The sequence below is a fragment of the Pseudorasbora parva genome, chromosome 13, assembly GCF_024679245.1.
Source record: "Pseudorasbora parva isolate DD20220531a chromosome 13, ASM2467924v1, whole genome shotgun sequence".
NCBI classification, from domain to species: Eukaryota; Metazoa; Chordata; class Actinopteri; order Cypriniformes; family Gobionidae; genus Pseudorasbora; species Pseudorasbora parva.
In genome coordinates, this window is record NC_090184.1 from 33031472 (window position 1) to 33050562 (window position 19091).

General features: G+C 39.5%; 1 protein-coding gene across 2 annotated transcripts; it reads left to right on the forward strand.

Annotated features, from left to right (window-relative positions):
* Window positions 1–137: 137 nt before the first annotated feature.
* Window positions 138–7611, forward strand: mindy4 (MINDY lysine 48 deubiquitinase 4). 2 transcript variants are annotated; one of them, XM_067414022.1, is made up of 19 exons: window positions 138–480; window positions 728–847; window positions 920–980; window positions 1059–1122; window positions 1211–1463; window positions 2077–2300; window positions 2879–2937; window positions 3155–3252; window positions 3346–3462; window positions 3548–3642; window positions 3782–3883; window positions 4437–4500; window positions 4589–4654; window positions 4977–5044; window positions 5127–5190; window positions 5390–5551; window positions 5944–6124; window positions 6291–6375; window positions 6485–7611. In XM_067414022.1, the coding sequence occupies exons 1-19, from the start codon at window positions 418–420 to the stop codon at window positions 6531–6533; spliced, it is 1995 nt and encodes a 664-aa protein (XP_067270123.1). In that variant the 5' UTR covers window positions 138–417; the 3' UTR covers window positions 6534–7611. The 2 variants fall into 2 exon arrangements, with proteins under 2 accessions (XP_067270123.1, XP_067270122.1); XM_067414021.1 differs by having other exon boundaries at window positions 920–1122.
* Window positions 7612–19091: the final 11480 nt, after the last annotated feature.

A 19091-nucleotide genomic window follows, 5' to 3' on the forward strand; every position in this document is an offset into this window, starting at 1 on the left:
GTCTAAAAATGATTTCCTTTTTTGGAAACTGTAACAACGCAATATATGTTGCTTCCGCAAGGAGGCGCAGCTGTGTCATGAATCCACACACTCACAGAACCGCACCGCACGCTCTTTCAACCCATAGACCGTTTCAACCACGTTCTAGTGGTAACCATAGCAACAAGGCGAAAAGCTAGACCGACTGCTAGCTAGCAAGCTAATGCAACTATCCTTTCCTCTTAATGTATCCCTCCCCTCCAAACAAAATTACTAAACATTAAAATATACCATGCTGAAAATGCACTAACGGTGTCTAGCTATGTCGTACATCGACCAACAGTATTCGAGGTGTGTGAAGTTTGGGGCTGTTTACACCGAACTAACTTAGCCAACTTGCTATCTCAGTCCCATATTACCGCAGTGTTATTGTGATCCATGATGGGCAAAGATGTGGAGGAAGTGTCCGCGTCTTTAGTACGGGAATATCTTAGCCGAAAGGTGGGTGACACAGCATTTTCACATTTTGATTCAGTTCTAAAGAAAGGTAAGCGTGGTAACTTACTTTGACACAAAAGCTATCTATCTATCTATCTATCCTATACCATCCAAATAAGCATTTAACATATTTTGTAAACATATTTCGCTGGTGTGATATACATACTGTATGTTTAAGATGTTTTAAAGGTAGGTTAGCTTTCTTCTGTAAACTGCTTTTGATTAAATGTAACGTTACTTCACGTTACAGGGCCTGAAGAAAACGATAGCATGCATGGATGAAGAGCTTCCACGAACTAATTCAAGCGTTAATAACAGATCAGATCTGCGCAGACTACTTCACCTTGAGGGCCTTTACAAACAAAATAAGGTATGGAAGAAAAATGTAAAATAGCAAGGATGTTGGAAAAGCAGAAATGTCATAAAATGCATTTGTATTTAGGTTGAAGAAAATCCTTTGAAGTCAATGTTGGAGATGATTGTGAAGGACAGAATGAGTGAAGGTGACAGAACCAAAGTACGCAATCATGGTGACAATCAAACACATCCACTGGAACAAACCATGTCCATCTCTTCCATAGACATGAATGTTAATGGTTCTGTACATCAAGGTTGTATGGAAAGTCTTTTGTGTGACAGTCCAAGGTATTTATTTTTTATTTAGTTGACAAAACTCCAGTATATTCATTTGTTTGAGACTTTAAAGATCTGTTGACATCCACCTTTTCCCCAGGTTATCTGAAAGCAGCAGTGTGTCTCCCCTACCTTCCCAAACACCTTCTGAAAATACACGAAAAAAGAACTTTGCTGTTCACCCTGAGAGTGAGAGAAGTGTGTACTGTTTGCCATCTAGCCATGCTCTCCCAACAGTGTCAAAAGAGGGATTTCTCTCTGAAAAAAAAATCCTAGACACTGATAGCCCGAAGAACAGAAGCAGCAGGATAAGACGAGGCATTATGGCCGGCCCCATTGCCAGCTCTTTGCAGGTAATGCATTTTAGTTGATTAAAGGCATAGTTCACCCAAAAAGGAAAATTCTGTCTTTCTCACCTCATTTCGTTCATCTTCAGAACAAAAATAAAGATCTTTTTTATTAAATCGAAGTTTTCTGTCCCTCCATAAACCGCTGCACAACTGACACTTTGGTGCTTTAAAAAGTTCATAAAGAGATCATAAAACTAATCTATATGAATTGAGCGGCTTAGTCAAAATTTTCTGAAGACACACAATCGCTTTTATTTGATGGACAGATTGAATTTAGGCTTTTATTCACATATAAACATTGATCAGCGGACATATACAGAAGCTCAACTGAACCTGCTTGACGCACAAGAACAAACCTCTTGCGGAAGCTCAAACATGCTGCGGTACACATGAGGATGAATCTCATTGGTTCTCACAAATCAAGCGAACATGCTTGAACTTCCGTTTACCACAACTGGTGTGTGAGTTCATGAATGCTGTGAATAAAAGCCTGTTTATCATATAAAGCGATCTTGTCTATTACACATATTTATCTTGTTTTTATTTTTTTACTAAGATTTGATTTGATTTGACATTACATTGCACAATGCATTTACAAGGATTTAATTTTCTGTAGGAGAGTAACAGAAGACGTCCAGCCCGAAAAGCACCATCAACATTTACAGCAACAACAGGGGATTTTAGAGAATCAGCAAACTGGACAAATGGCCTCAATACTACAGATACAAAGTCTAACCCGTCATCCTCTCTTGAAGGGGAGAGCAGCATGTTTTCTAATTTAAATAAAGGAACCATAGACCACAATCGACATGAGAGGATGTCAGAAGTCAAGCATCGCATGTGAGTTTGTTTCAGTCATTTGAAAACATATTTTTGTCTCGTTTTCCAGTACAAATATCTAAACATTCTTAAATCAAGAATTTGCTTCTTCTTTGGTTCTCAAGAACCATAAATGTATGTTTTAGATATTTGGACTGGAAAATGAGATATGGGTAATACACTGAGCCAGATTTTTTTTAATAACTTAACCTGTGTCTGAGAAACTACTCTAAATATTTTATGTTGACCTTCATTGAAGTCAATTTTAAATTTTGAGGGCCTAAAATAGTCATACCATTTGAATCCCAGAAACATAGAGACACCATAACTAGTGAGCTGGTAAAAAATTAGAAGGATTCTAGGGGCCCACAGGTCCAGAGGGACCCACAACCTTTTCTGAATTTTATATTTAAAGAGGGGCCCAGAATTTCTAGCCATGGCCTTGAACATATGCATGATGATGAATAAAATCTCACATGCATTAGACAATATGGCTCTAAGAAGCTCCCATTTAGGATGGTAAAAGAGAATGTTGGTATTTATTCACAGCTGCAATATGTCAAGTGTGTGATTATTAACTTTTATTGTTTCTTCTCCAGAAAGAATTCGGCACCCAGCCCAAAACTGGATGGACTCCATGTGTTGGAAATGGTTTTGGGTAGTGCACCTCAAATCTTCAGCAGATTACATTTTGTATCATAGCCAAGTCAACTGCAGAATACACTAGCAACTGTTCTATTGATTTATTATAACTAAAATATATTTTCTTAAACATACATTTTTAAAAATCCTTTGAAACTAAAATGTGCTTTAAAATAATGTTATTAAAAATCCCTTGTTTTGAAATTCCTTCTAATTCTTTTTCAATCTTACAGACGACATAGAAAATGAGGAAAGCTTGTGTGATGTTTCTAGAACAGCCATGCCAGAACTTAGTTTGGACAAGACTCACATGGACCAGATGACTGCCACTGTAAGTACATTATCATTTTAACTTCCTGGAACCATAATCTATGTGATATCAGCCCAGTCTGATATAATATCACTGCTTTCATGTCTACTTCAGGCTCTGAAAGAAATCATCTTTGGTTCTCCTTTGGCTTGTTTTCCTGAGGAGTGGAAGCAACAGAATTTCACATTTTCAGATACTCCAGGTTTGAAGTATGGGATTGTACAAAAAAAGGTACAGTACTTCAGACAACCTCATGATTTACTGTTTTGGTATGTAAACCTTTGCGTCATGAGATGTTCTGGGATTGTTTTATCAGGGAGGACCCTGTGGTGTCCTTGCAGCCGTTCAGGCTTGTGTCCTACAGAAGCTCCTGTTTGGAGAATCGAGCAGTGACTCATTGGATTCATTGGAGTGTGTACCAAGCATTTTTCCCTTTATTATTGAAAAAAATACCAGTGAATATTTCTGGTTATAAATGATACAATTTGTATTTTTATTGATAGGCTATCTCAATCAGTTGTCTGAAACTTGATTTGTTAAATTTCACCAGGAGACTGGAGCTATCAAATGTTTTGAGGACAAAATGTCTATCTCTGGCTTTGGCTGACATGCTATGGAGAGCAGGGAATATGAAGAGAGCGGTAGTTGCAATGTAAGTGTCACACATTTAGAATTATCATTTATATTTATAAAACTATTGTTCATTTCATAACTAGTGAGGTGAACGATTGGAATGATTCTTGGGGCCTACAGGTCCAGGGGGACCCACAACCTTTTCTGAATTTTGTATTTACAAAGCGGCCCAGCTTTTCTGAATTTTAGGGGCCCAGATTTTCTAGCCACAGCCTTGAGCCTATGCATGATTATTATGAATAAAATCCATAATGCATTCAACAATATGACTCTAAGAAGCTCCCATTTAGGATGGTAAAAAGACACTGGAAGTATCAAACGTTTTGAGGAAAAACAACGTCTGTCTCGGGCTTTGGCTGACATGCTATGGAGAGCCGGGAATATGAAGAGAGCAGTAGTTGCAAAGTCTCACACATTTAGAATGATCTCTTATATTTACAAAACTGTTGTTCATTTCATAACTAGTGAGGTGAACGATTATAGGGACCCTTTTGTTCATTCTATTGTTCAATTTGATTCTATTGAACAAATCTATTGTTCATTTTTCATATGTAAAGTATGTGCCCCCACAGAAACACAGGAAGAAGTCTTTTCATCCCGATCGGGCGCTACAAATCAGATGGTATTCTAGAAAGGGTAAGTTGATTCTTTGTCCCTTAAGTTACCACCTAATTACTTCTTTTGACTTCTACTTGTTCTTTTTATATTTATATATTCCACATAGATAACATACGTCACTGTTGAGACCTTAGATGACCTCACTTTAGTTCTTGAGAAGCATGTTAGACAGGTAAGTCTGAGCTTAAATGCCTTATGACACATCCTGTATACCTGATCTCTATTCTTTGTAGAATATATATCTTCTTAAAAACTTTTATAAATATTATTTATATTATGTATTATTATGTACAGTATTGCTATATAGTAATAGTTGTTTATAATATTTATTTAGAACATTGTTATTACAGATTTTAAATAAAGTTATAAGCAAGATTTTTATGTGAGCACATCCATTGATAGTCTTGAAGCATTTTAAGGCAAATATCACTGGTTTGATAGCTCCTTTTGTGATTGACAAAGGTAATTAATAGCAGTTTCCTGTTTCCTTTTAGTTTGAGTCTGGTCCCTTTGGCTGTATCCTACTTACCATTTCTGCCATTCTTTCCAGAACTATTGCAACGTGAGTTTCCACCTCTTTAACTCCATACAGTGTTTATGTTCATATATTCACTAAGCTAATCGATTTGTCCTTTGTGTTTAAGCATACAAAGTGATATGGATGTGCCAACCTCCACTCTCATTGGAGCTCATGGCTACTGCACACAGGTTTGCTGTATTAACACTCTGCAACCCTTATCTAAACACCCAATGCAGAAAAGATTGTATTTTGCCGTTACCAAAAACAATGTATTGGTGTTGCCATTTTAATAAAATAATTATATTGGTTGCTTTTTGTATAGCTCCAGTGTAAACAGTGTTCTGATGAAGTCATTAATTCTTATAATTTCCCTTTAATTTTTTTAAGGAATTGGTCAATCTTTTACTTTGTGGACGGGCAGTTTCAAACGTCTTTGATGATGAAATGAAGCTTGATTCCGGAAATGGAAATTTTACACTTCTTAAGGGAATTAAAGCACGTTGTAACATTGGGCTGCTGTCTTTATTTGAGCACTATAATATATGTAAGGTAAGAAGGCTTCAAACACTCTACCATATACGGTAAACCTTTGGAATAATGGTAATTAGTTAACATTAGTTAACATGAACTAATAATAAACTGCACTTATAAAGCATTTATTTATCTTTGTTAATGGTAATATCAACATTTACTAATGCATTATTAAAACATTATTTTAACATTAGTTAATGCGCTGTGAACTAAAATGAACAGCTGTTTTTTAATTAACTAATGCTAACAAAGATGAACTAATATAGTAAATGTATTGCTCATGGTTAGTTCATGTCAGTTAATACATTAACTAATGTTAACTAAGGACCATTATTCTAAAGTGTTAACTCATATACTTACTGGTATATATTATATCTAAATTTGTTATATCATTATTTCTCTTTTTAAAGGTTGGATCTCACCTGAAAACTCCCATGTTTCCAATTTGGGTAGTTTGCAGCGAGAGCCATTTCAGTGTGCTGTTTTGTCCCTCTGAAGACCTGTCAACCGATCGCTGCAGAGAGGAAGAGTTTGATTTGTACTATTATGATGGGCTGGCCAACCAGCAGGAACCAATTAGATTAACAATTTGTGAGTCTTTTCCTTTGGGTCATTGCTGGACACACACACACACACAAAACAAACACTGATTGTATCATCCGTAGTATTTGAGAACAACAAAATAAACAACCTTTGCACACTTGCTTCATAAATAGAGTTTATAATAAGGTCTTCTGTATTCTGTGTCTCTGGACAGATCCACATTGTCCTGCTGAGGCTGCTCAGAGTGACAACGCAGACAGTGATCTCATTCCTCCACTGGAGCTCTGCATCAGGACCAAGTAAGTCTGTAATTTCGTCAGTGCTTAGAGGTCTCAGTGTTGTTATCAAATTTTGATATTGTGAAATACAAACATGTGGCGATATAAATGCTTCAAATTTGTTTTACAGATGGCGAAATGCAGTGGTCAGCTGGAATGATACAGATCCCATTCTTTGATAATGCACGTAAAAATATAGTTTTTTTGTTAGCCCCATGTGACCCCGGCATGATTTTATCTGATGTAAACTTAATAAATAAAGTTAAAATAAAATAAAGTTTTCATTAGTTTAAAAATGCATGTGTTTAGTATTTATTTTTTCTTATTTGCATCACAGAAATAAATAATATTTTAAAGTATATTAAAATAGAAAACCATTTATTTTAAATTGTAATAATATTTCACAATATTACTGATCAAATAAATGCTGGCTTGATGAGCATGAGTCACTTCTTTCAAAAAATCTTGTTTTTGCTTTTCATCATTCTGCTGCTTTTTCTTAGTTTTATGTTTGTGTGTGGTTTTTGTACGTGAATATATAAGTATAAACACAGAAATCAGTTCTGGCAGGTTAGTCAAGCTTGCATCACCTGACTGTCAGCTGATCGATCAAATCTACCTATATAGATATGATGCCTATCATAGCATATAAGGGGGTTATTGCTGCTCTCCCAGCTCTTATACACACTAGGCTGCAGGGAGTTCTTGCCCAGAACAGAACCATACTGCTAATCCAAATGTATGCTATGGTCAATTATCTTTGACGATAGTGGTCCTGACAGAAGTATATTTTTAAGACAAATTCCTTACTTCAGGGGAGCAAATTATCAATAATGTCATTATTATATAGAGCATTTCTTGTCTCTCTCCCCATTCCCCCTCCCCCATTTAAACCAACATATATGTTCTGTCCCACTCATTTTGTACAATTGTTTGCAATTATCTCACAATGTCGCATTGACAGTATAACATTAAGAACTATCATTATTGTTTCTTATTAAATTATAATAAGAGTATACGGCTTGCAATGTGTAAATAATTGCCATTGCTCATTGATAGTTTATAAGAAATATGAAGATTCAAACTTCGTGCTTGCCAATTTCGACTCAGGAGAACGAACTCCCGAGGACTGGAGGACGCAAATCCGGTAATTCTGCAAATGGAACATCTGCGTTCGCCATAACATCAGTCAGCTTGCTCTGGCTACTCAGCTTATCTCTATGTCTGGCTACAATAAAATGACATGTTACAAAAACCTACCCTGCCTCTTCATTTTTATTTAAAAAAAATCTTAAAAATATAAATAGTCACACAAATGTGGTTCAGATGTGGTCGATTATCTTTACTGCATGTAGCCTATATTTATAATGAAAATAAATATATTTACACAAAGAAATATAAAACAACCCTGCCTCTTTTTTTTACATTTAAAAAAATATTAATTATGTGGTTCAGGCAATATGTGTACATATATACGATTATCTTCATTGTAACAAAATTAAATATTACATAAAACACCACCCTGTATTAGTTTTAACATACACCGTCTGGTGCTACTTGGACACGTCATCAGTGATTAACCCGGGGTCAACAGGTGTTTCGGGTCTTTAATCAATAACACCCTCTCCAGATTGGTGTGATCAGTCCCTGGCCTGTGTCCAAGTGGCATGCTACTCCACGGACCCCCCCCCCCCCCCCCCCTGCACATCCCACCGCCACGTTGCCAACAAGGACACCATGCCTCAGCCGTGCCTCTGCTCTGTGCACCGCTTCCTGTGCCTTCTACTTCATTCCAGTCTTAACACAGATTCCAGCTGAGGAGACTTATTTGGCATCAGAGGAATCTCCTGGGCATGTGTGACCTTAAACTCCTCAGACAAGCTGCAGCTTGATTGAATGACAATAGAGGGCAATGTTTCTTAGGGGCCGTGGGAGCCCTAACCACCTCCTGAGGAACTGACTGATGGTTCTCTCCAGTGCTTCGACCGTTGTCGTGTGAACCTCATATACGAGAAGGGGCCAGAGAAGCCTTGGCAGGATTCCGTGCTGGAAAGTTTTGTACTCTAGCCCCGACTTGTCAAATGCAGTTACCCAGTTTGTCATGTCATTCCTGGTTTGATGGAGAGCAGTTGTGATGGAATTTGTGACCCCTCCAATGGTCGGCCACTTTGCTTTTCTTTAGGACCAGGGACCTGGATTTGGCAGGCTTAAAGCTGTTGTCACGGTTAGGCCATCCATAAAGGCTCTTATGGGTGGCTGCCGAGTACCAGATCTAGACATGGGCCTTCTACATTCCACGTCTGCATTAAGACAATCTCTGGCACAAGTCACCTCTTGATGCATCCTTGATAAAAGGGGCGGATCAAAGACACATCCGGGGAATTGAACTGTACTTAACTAGATGCGAACTTTGAAATGGAACAGTACTTGGGCAGCGACTGATGACAACGAGAACAGAGAACACAAGTACTATAGACAACTAGGACGCATATTGAGAAATGGCCCATGACTAGGGGTCCCGCATGGTGATTACTCTTTAGCTTTATAAAATGTCCGAAAGGCATTTTAAATATTGAATCTGCAATGGGATCGGCAACCACATCAATCACTGGTGGCATGTGACAATAGCTAAAAAGGTTTAGCCTTATGTATTTCATTTGAATAAAGTCCCTTGAACTTGCATACAGACCTACATTTTGAGGTAATAATTATTCATAGCAACACATCATGTTTATTAAGCTATAAATACTACTAAAGTGTGATATTTTAACCTGGTTTAGCGTGCATATCCAACAATCCGTTCACCCAACCGGAGGTGCGGTCCACGCTTTTCCCTCTGCGTGCCATATAAGGTTGCAGACCCATCACTGTGTCCTCCTTTTACGCTTTTACGTTTTCAACGTTTTTAGCGTGTGATGCTGCGGTTTGAGCATGAAAAAGGCCTGCAAAGTTATAAATCACAAACTCCACTCCAAACGGAGATATTCTCTATATCAGTAAGTCTTGACACTCCTAATATATAGTATGTGAAAAAAAAAGTATGTGACAAAAGAAGTATGTCCAAATTCCCAGTACTCATAAAAGAGTAGACAAAAAATCCTGGATGACCTAACTACTTTTAGCTCCATTCTGAAATGTGCATACATTGGACATTACTACAAGGCTATGGGAGAGGATTTTTGAAAGGTAGTGAAGTGACGCAACTGCACTGCTATTAGGTCACACAAATTCGCCCAATGACATCATTGGCAAACGACGCCTGGACTACATTCACACATTCATATACACTCTAAAAATGGTTCATTCAATTTTCTTTACACGTAGTATTAGTTCTATTTAGAACTGTATCGTCCTGGAGAATCCTTTATACTGTATGATGAAATGGTTCTTTGTTTTTGAGTTTATGGTTCTTTGTTCTACCTAGGACCACAGTTGTGAAACTGACCTGAACCCCAGCGCTCTATCGGGTCTCATGTGTGGAAAGACAAAGAACCGATATGAAACTTGGCTCTGGCTCTGAACCAGCACCCGCACTGCCTTGGTGGAAAAGGGTTAATAGTTTAATTGGCTGTGGCATTGAAGTTAGTGAATGCTGAAATATAAAGAGCTGATTATGTTTTGATGCTATATTGCACATATCCCTGGAATTTGAGAAATGCTTACCAGCATAAGTACAACTCTAGGATTGATAACACAAATGTAAACATGAAAACATGACATTGTTTTCCCACCATTTATATTGCAACACAAGCATCTCAGATCTTAAAAACTGACATGCATTTGAAAGGAAGTAGCCTATTTTCTGGCAAAAGTATTAAAAACATCTGACTCTGATCATTAACTCATTCACTTTGATCTGTCTTTTCCTTCCTCAGAGCTAAATTGCATCACTCCACGCCAAAGTAGTGCTGTGTGGAACATACAATTAATTTCCATCCCTGAAAGTGAACTGAAATAAGTACATATCATATTCCAATTTTTCTGTAACAAATGAACCGTATGAAAAGCCATGGTTAAAGGACCAATGTCCTTCACTAACTGACAGCCTAATTTAACTCACAGACACGGACATTTCAGAGTGACGGTGTGTGTATCACAGTACTCAAACTGTCCTCAGGGTGCCTCTGTTGTGCTATGAATCCAATTTCAATCACAATGCATGCCTGTATGGAAATTAACTTTTCTAAAAAAAGAAAAGTATTCACACATTCTTTTGTGATTTGTCTTGTGTGACAATTCTATAAATTTTGTGAATTCTAAAGCTCTCTTTTCAGTTATGTGCTCAACTTAGACATCTCAGACAACGGTCCTGATGTTATCATACACAAGTCTCTTATCACAGGCTCCCAATCATTTTATAGGTCCATCTGGTGTTTTATTTTTAGGGCCCTGATAATGGAACAATTTCCACCCACACATGATGATGTCATAAATACAGAAAGTATAGGTTATTAACCCACCATGGGGATATATATCACTCAATAGATACCATTTAGATGCGGAAACGAATCTAGTTAGCCAATGTGCTGCTCTGACGTTGCTTCCTGTAAGTGGAGGACTCACTTTTATGGGTTCTGTTTTCATAAACTCTCAACGATGAAGAGCGTTTTCTCCTCCCGATGCATCTTATTATTTAAATGTACCATTTTTGAAGGCATATCTATTTTGTATTAAGAGTTTGCTCCCAAACACTCCTCATCAATCGCCATATAATGTATTCATGGATAAAGAATGCTCACATCACCTTGTCTCATTTCATTCATGCCTGAGTATCACAAGCCAACAGGCGCAAAATGAGTGGAGGTGGTGAAAGATTCCTGTGTGACGTGTCAGGAAGGAGGACAAGAAGGTCTGGAAACCTGACAATAACGCATGTCCCGAGGACCATTTTTTTTTCTGTAGTCACGTGGATGCAGTTTGGGGCCAATAAAACCGTAGGCCCTTATTGAACATCAAAAATATGCTAATGATCATGCCACAGAATGGCACCCCGAGTTGAGTAAGTCCTGAATTAATTAAGAGACAAACTGTATGATCTTCCACTTGATGTGTCAGTGTCTGAGTGATATTGGTTTGAATGTCAGTTAATTCATATTCATGTTTTGTAATTTTTCTTGAATTGGTGTTAGTCATACTGGCAAAGACAAAGCTTGCCCCTCTCCCCCCTCAGTGATGCATGAACCATAAATCGTTAGACCACACAAAATAGATCAAGGGTCTTTCAGAAGAAGATGTGTGGGTTTAAAAGGAATATGGAATATAGCTATAAATAACAGGACAGGGCCCCACAGGATCGTCTAATGGGATTAAAATGTTTACTTTGCAGAGTGTTGCCTCAGAGGCAAAATTATGGTGTACGTCATGTTTCATTTTAGTACAAGCAGCCTTTCCTCATCCTTTTCCTAAATAATCTTTTTTTTTCTTCTTTTTTTTTTGTGCCAGGCTGGTTTCTCTTATATTGAGAATGCAATCGTTGTTATACCACAACAATTTAGTTATTATTATTATTTTTCATAACCCATGCTAGGATATTGTGTAAATACCATATCAAAGTAATTGAAATAGCGCAGTAACACAGAGACCTCAATACTTGGTAGGTTACACAATACAGTTGGGAACAATTGTCTTTAAATGTTTTTGAAAGAAATCTCTTATACTCACTAAGATTGCATTTATTAAATCAAAAATACAGTAAAACCTGTAATGTTTTCATTACATTTTAAAATTAACTTATTCCTGTATGGCAAAGCTGAATTTTCCACATTACTCATTCCACATTGTCATGTTTCCCCTGATAAAGAAATTATGTTAATGGTGATCAAGAAACATTTCTTATTATTATTAACGTTGAAAATTGTTGTGCTGCATGCTTAATAAACCGTTATGAAATATATATTTCTTTGATGAAAATACATTTCAATAGAACAACATTTATTTTATACAGAATATTGTATTAATGCAGAAGTATTTATTGTCACATTTGATCAATTCATTGCATCCTTTCTGAATAAAAGTATGGATTTGTTTACAGAAAATATAGCATTCCGTCAACATAACCACATGACAACCGGTGACAACCTGCTATACTTGGCTTACACAGAAAGCATGCTGGGGACTAATTTCAGGCACTGCGTAATATCACTGCGCCGCTCCTCCCATGGTACGGCAGCAAAGTTCCTTGATAATTACACAGGAATGAGAGTATAGTTCCTAGCCATATCTGGCAAAGAAAATTGCAACTTTTCCTTTTCCATTGGTCTTAGTAGGCTACACGATGCAATTACAGAAGAGTCAAGTTTTAAACTAGCCTAGAAATCTAGACGCACCCTAGCGGCAGCAAATTTAATCTGCCCGCAAGTGTCGTCTAGGAACTCTCAATACCCTTTTGAGCTGTATTCCTCTCAATCTGGATGGGCCAATCACATCGTGTATAGAGCTGGCGGGCGGGGCCATAATGACGACGGCCGAGTTGCGTTTGCGTGCTTCTAGTAAACACAGAAACTGGCGAATGGCGGTCTTTCAAATCAGCTTTGACTGCGATTCTGGAAGACTTGGAGTTAAGCTTTTCTCTGAGAAAAGAACAAAGAACGGCACTGAAGTCATTCTTAAAAAGGGAAGATGTGTTCGGAGTTTAGCCGACCGGATACGGTGAATGTTTAATCTATCAACAAGCTCTGTTTCACCTTCATTGCTCTGGTTGGTGTAGTGCTATCCTATCGCGTGTGGAGGGAGTTTGAAAGACAACTGTTTATCCCTCCCCTCGGATTGAGCCCTGTCAATGGTGAGTTTCCAGACCAAACATCTTGATGTGGGTCTGTCTTGTCAGGCTAGTTTTAAACAGGAAGAATATTGAAAGTCTTTGGTCATTGTTGAGATGCTAATGGTCTAATCAGATTCAATGATCTATGCTAAGCTATGCTAAAGTTATACCGCCAGATTCGGAAAAAGGCTGAATGGATTTAAAAACGGTAAAACTCAACTGTTTAAAGCAGCACTAGGTAACTTTTCAACCTTCATAATATATTTTCAAGACTCTTGGGATGATACATCGACTTACAATAGGTTGAATGACACGTCTGCCATAGCTTGATGGGGTCTGTATCGTTTTTAATCGTACTTTTAAACTTCGGGTTTTGGGTAGTAACCCGAGAACAAAAAGAGCTATAAATTCGACTGCTTTACGGCATATACGTCACTTCCACCACCACCACCACCACCACCCCCACCACTTATTTACATTCGGATGTGGAGGCCAACTATCGTTTGTTTGTCGGATGTTATAGTCATGTCCGAAGCAGCACAGAAAAATAAGAGAGCAAAGGTTTTGTTGGAGGAAAGCAATAAGAGTATACGAAAAAGTGATCGGATTAAAGACAGGACGAGGATCAACATTGGACCAACATTTGCTCGTTGGCGTGAGCTGAAGGAGGTGTGAGCTGAAGGAGGAGGAGGCGTGAGGTGAAGGAGGGCTGAGCTGAAGGAGGCGTGAGCTGAAGGAGGAGGAGGCGTGAGCTGAAGGAGGCCTGAGCTGAAGTAGGCGTGAGCTGAAGGAGGCGTGAGCTGAAGGAGGAGGAGGCGTGAGCTGAAGGAGGCGTGAGCTGCAGGAGTCCTGAGCTGAAGTAGGCGTGAGCTGAAGGAGGAGGTGGCGTGAGCTGAAGGAGGAGGAGGCGTGAGCTGAAGGAGGCCTGAGCTGAAGGAGGCGTGAGCTGAAGGAGGAGGAGGCGTGAGCTGAAGGAGGCATGAGCTGAAGGAGGCATGAGCTGCAGGAGGCGTGAGCTGAAGGAGGCATGAGCTGAAGGAGGCATGAGCTGAAGGAGGCGTGAGCTGAGGGAGGAGGAGCCGTGAGCTGAAGGAGGCATGAGCTGAAGGAGGCGTGAGCTGAAGGAGGCGTGAGCTGAAGGAGGCGTGAGCTGAAGGAGGCCTGAGCTGAAGGAGGCGTGAGCTGAAGGAGGCCTGAGCTGAAGGAGGAGGAGGCGTGAGCTGAAGGAGGAGGAGGCGTGAGCTGAAGGAGGCATGAGCTGAAGGAGGCGTGAGCTGAAGGAGGCGTGAGCTGAAGAAGGAGGAGGCGTGAGCTGAAGGAGGCCTGAGCTGAAGGAGGCGTGAGCTGAAGGAGGAGGAGGAGGTGTGAGCTGAAGGAGGCATGAGCTGAAGGAGGCGTGAGCTGAAGGAGGAGGAGGCGTGAGCTGAAGGAGGCATGAGCTGAAGGAGGAGGAGGCGTGAGCTGAAGGAGGCGTGAGCTGAAGGAGGAGGAGGCGTGAGCTGCAGGAGGCGTGAGCTGAAGGAGGAGGAGGCGTGAGCTGAAGGAGGCGTGAGCTGAAGGAGACATGAGCTGAAGGAGGCGTGAGCTGAAGGAGGAGGAGGCATGAGCTGAAGGAGGAGGAGGCGTGAGCTGAAGGAGGCATGAGCTGAAGGAGGCGTGAGCTGAAGGAGGCATGAGCTGAAGGATGAGGAGGCGTGAGCTGAAGGATGAGGAGGCGTGAGCTGAAGGAGGCGTGAGCTGAAGGAGGCGTGAGCTGAAGGAGGCGTAAGCTGAAGGAGGAGGTGTGAGCTGAAGGAGGAGGAGGCATGAGCTGAAGGAAGCATGAGCTGAAGGAGGCGTGAGCTGAAGGAGGCATGAGCTGAAGGAGGCATGAGCTGAAGGAGGCGTGAGCTGAAGGAGGCGTGAGCTGAAGGAAGCGTGAGCTGAAGGAAGCGTGAGCTGAAGGAGGCGTGAGCTGAAGGAAGCGTGATCTGAAGGAAGGGTGAGCTGAAGGAGGAGGAGGCGTGAGCTGAAGGAGGCGTGAGCTGAAGGAGGCGTAAGCTGAAGGAGGCATGAGCTGAAGGAGGAGGAGGCGTGAGCTGAAGGAGGAGGAGGCGTGAGCTGAAGGAGGAGGAGGCGTGAGCTGAAGGAGGAGGAGGCGTGAGCTGAAGGAAGCGTGAGCTGAAGGAGGCGTGAGCTGAAGGAGGCGTGAGCTGAAGGAGGCGTGAGCTGAAGGAGGCTTGCCCGACCGATGCTGACTTGGCTGTCATGCTTGCTATGGTTATTACCTACCACTCAAACATTGAATTGAAGTATCATAGATTCTGTAAAACGGTAACCAATAGACTAGGCTACTATAGTGACGCTGGCTTGGAAACGTGAGCATCGCGATCATTTGGTGTTTGAAAAAATAAAACTCATGAAATTATATTCATATGACAAGTGCAGTGTTCAGGGTAACTGTTAGTGATGCGCGGGTCAGCTTTTTTCCAACCCGCGGGTCCCGCTTTTATGAAATTATTTGGCCCGGCCTGCACCACTGTATATATTTTTAAAACCATTGCGACCATTAAATAGACATACGGGGTCCGCGGGTTATGAGATGACCGTTCATAGTTCAGGGCTATCATGGTTGTCATGTCAACAAATGCACGCACGCATCCCCTGATGTAGGGTGACAGTTTACGACAGTAGTGGAGGACAATATTTGTTCCCAACTGTAGGGGGACCCCGAGAGCAAAAGTTACCTAGTGCTGATTTAACTCTACGGAATTTGGAAAATGAGCCTATTTATTTATTTTTTGCAATAATATTTTTATTACATTTTCTTGAACACACAACAATGTACATCACATGTCTGTAACAACACAATGTACAAAAACAAAACAAAAAACAAGCAAAAAGAGGCTCATATTACAAGAAAAGTGCCAAGTCGACAATGTGGTAATACAGTGTACTTTGGGTGCTAGAGTTGACACATCACAGTAAATAATAGTCACCCAGCTATATAAGCAATAAAGTGGGGTTATTATGGTGCACAATAAAATACATTTTCATATGAATATAATACCTCATCAATTTTTTTATTTTTAAAGTGGACTGTTCCTTTAGGGATTTATGAATGACCTGCTCAGGTCTATAGATCTTTATGACATCCGCTTCAAACATTACGGTGCTCATGATAACTTCTGTTAACTCTGCAATAAGTAAATCTTCTTCTTACTCTTCGACAGCAATGCTATAGAAATATACAATTGTGCAATTATTTCTCTAGCATAAGGTGCTTCCGAAAGAAACATAGTAGGTAATTACTGCTAAAAAAGTACGTCCTATATTATGAATGTAATCCCCATGTTGACATTATCACGTGACAACAGCATCAGTTACATTGCATTCACAAATTCTCCCCCATGGGAGAGTAAAGTGTCCATCTTATGCACACTTCCGAATCTCATCGGAAGAAGGTCTTTTATGAGTTCTGTGAATTCGGACATATACTTTTGTCACATACTGTTTTTCACATACTATATAGGAAATTATATGATTTCAGATGCTACGGTTTGAAAACCCATATGATTTAGAAAGTGGTATGCTAGTTATAAAGCTAACATGTTTAGTTTTACCTCCTGAACATGAAAATCAACATTTTCTGAAAGTTAAGCATCATTTTTCACGGATCATTTGTTGGCAAAGATAGAAGTAGCTACTTTTAGTCCATACAATATTTTGTGGAAACTGCCTCGTATACAGTTACTGAACTTGCATATGCTTTGCATGTAAATGCACTTGTGCAGAACTGCCAGATTTTGAATATAACTATTTTAGACAGTGCGTGAATCACACATTTGAAGCATGTGAATTTAGAAGTCTAGATTTACTTAACGCAAAAATGAATCTTTGAAGTCAATAGGTCTGGGTCTTGCTTTTAATAGACACATCCACATCACTCTCTCTCTGGTGAGTCACTGAGGATGCGGTCAAGAGAATCATGACCAGGGAAACCATTGGACAAAGTCTCTCCAATTCATCACTTCATGAATGGAGCCAGGGCTCTTCGGTTCAGTGATGAAGAACTCTGAATAAGGGAATGACCTGCCTTTGTTAGACTTATCTCCGGGCACTGGGCAGCTTGCCTGTAACTGGAGGATTGTGTGTTTGGGTGTAATTGTGTTAGCACCCTCCCACATATCCTCCCCTGTGCGTCTTCTGTCTAGTCCCTTAATCTTTGCTGTTTGTCTCCGTGATAAGTGATATCCAGTTTCGATCATGGTAGATTGTTTATGCCCACCTGATGAGAAGAAGGCTATGCAGTGGCCCGGTGGACCCCACCTTATTTATAGCGTTGAAATCTGATTAGACTGTTTGTGAAAGCCCAAGATACCTTTCATTTTGACTCCATAATCATCTCAGTCTGAAGTGATGTATTGATGCTTTCAGACAAAGTCTTAATTAAGATGCAAGCCGTCAATGAGTGAGGGGTGCAGATATATTTTCAGTGAATTGTTTGTTGCCAGACATTTAAAGTTGAATGTCTGAGGATTTATGTTCCCTTCCTTAGACCAGTAAAGCCAACAGCTAGCCTATTTCAAAGAAGGCTCTAAAAAGCACTCAAACCATGTCACACGAGATAACAGTGATGAATGGTGAAGGAAAATTATTTTCTGATATTACTTTCCCAGATTTTCACGGTAGAGCGCTGAAGCGAAAATCCTCTTTTCACAGAAAGCCAGTGGCGTCAGCTAATTTTTGGTTTATCAAGGACATTTAAAAGAGGTCATATCATGAAGAATCAAACAGTTGTTGATATTTTTTATTTATGCAAATCTAAGGGTCAGAGAAAGAGTGGACAATTCTGAAAAAATATATATAAATGGACCTCAGGGAATAGAAATAACTGTACAAATGCACGATGGTGCATGATATGACCCTTTTAAACAGTCTAGAGACGTGTATGAAAGAAAAATATATCTGATAAGCGAGATTCTGTGAGGCATTTACAATGCTAATTATTTTGATAAGTTTTCAGAGACATTCCGGCGTGAGAACTTTTGTAGCGCTGTGAGTTCTGGCACAGCTTTCATGTTTATGTCACACTCTAAACAACAATTAAACTCAGCTCAGGACCATATTTCATGTTTGTGTTAATAACCATCCAGATCAGATGAGGTAAATATTTGATTATGATGGAGATGGAGATAAAGCCACCGTTTTAGTTGATCTCAGAAGTATCTCATTTGCATTGTTTTAGCAAAACCCACATAAGGGGAAGTCAAAATGTTTGTCATTCCTGATTCAAGAACAGGATCTCCAAGAGTCTCTGTTTATTTGCTCATTTAAAGCAAAGTCCACTCTGTGCGTTTTTTTAAGACTTTCTCAGATGTAATCTTACTCCAGTGCTTAAAAGACGCACACACTTTAGAGATGTTTAGAGATCTGCATAGCTACTTAAAACAAACTGATACACTACTTTAATTCAATGCAAAATAAGGACAAGCTGCTTTTGTTAAGTAATAAGCTTTTGCTAAACAATTACATAACTATAACTCCAAACTGTTCTCTTTTTGTAAAGGGGGAGTGCAATCAAAATGCATGACAGCACATAAAGATGTGCCATTTAAGCATGTGTGAGTCAAACGAGACATTTAACGTTTTGCCTCACTGTTGGGATATATGAATAATTTTGCGAGAGATTTATTATCTTATGCTTCCCTTGAAACAGAATAAATGGATCGTCAGCTATTATGAAATCTGCCCAATTACTGAAATTGAGATGTCATAATTCCAAATCAATCATTCACCAATAGCAGCTAAAAGGCCCAAAATATGTTTTCATGCTCACATCATTTGTCATCAGATATGGGAATGCTTTAGAGAAATACATCACCAGATCTGTACCAGATCCATCATTTTTATAATAAACATTCGTATCAAATTTGAATTCATAAAAAGGAAAAAATAAGAAAAACAACGATAGTGCTTGAATGTTTTAATTCGTTCA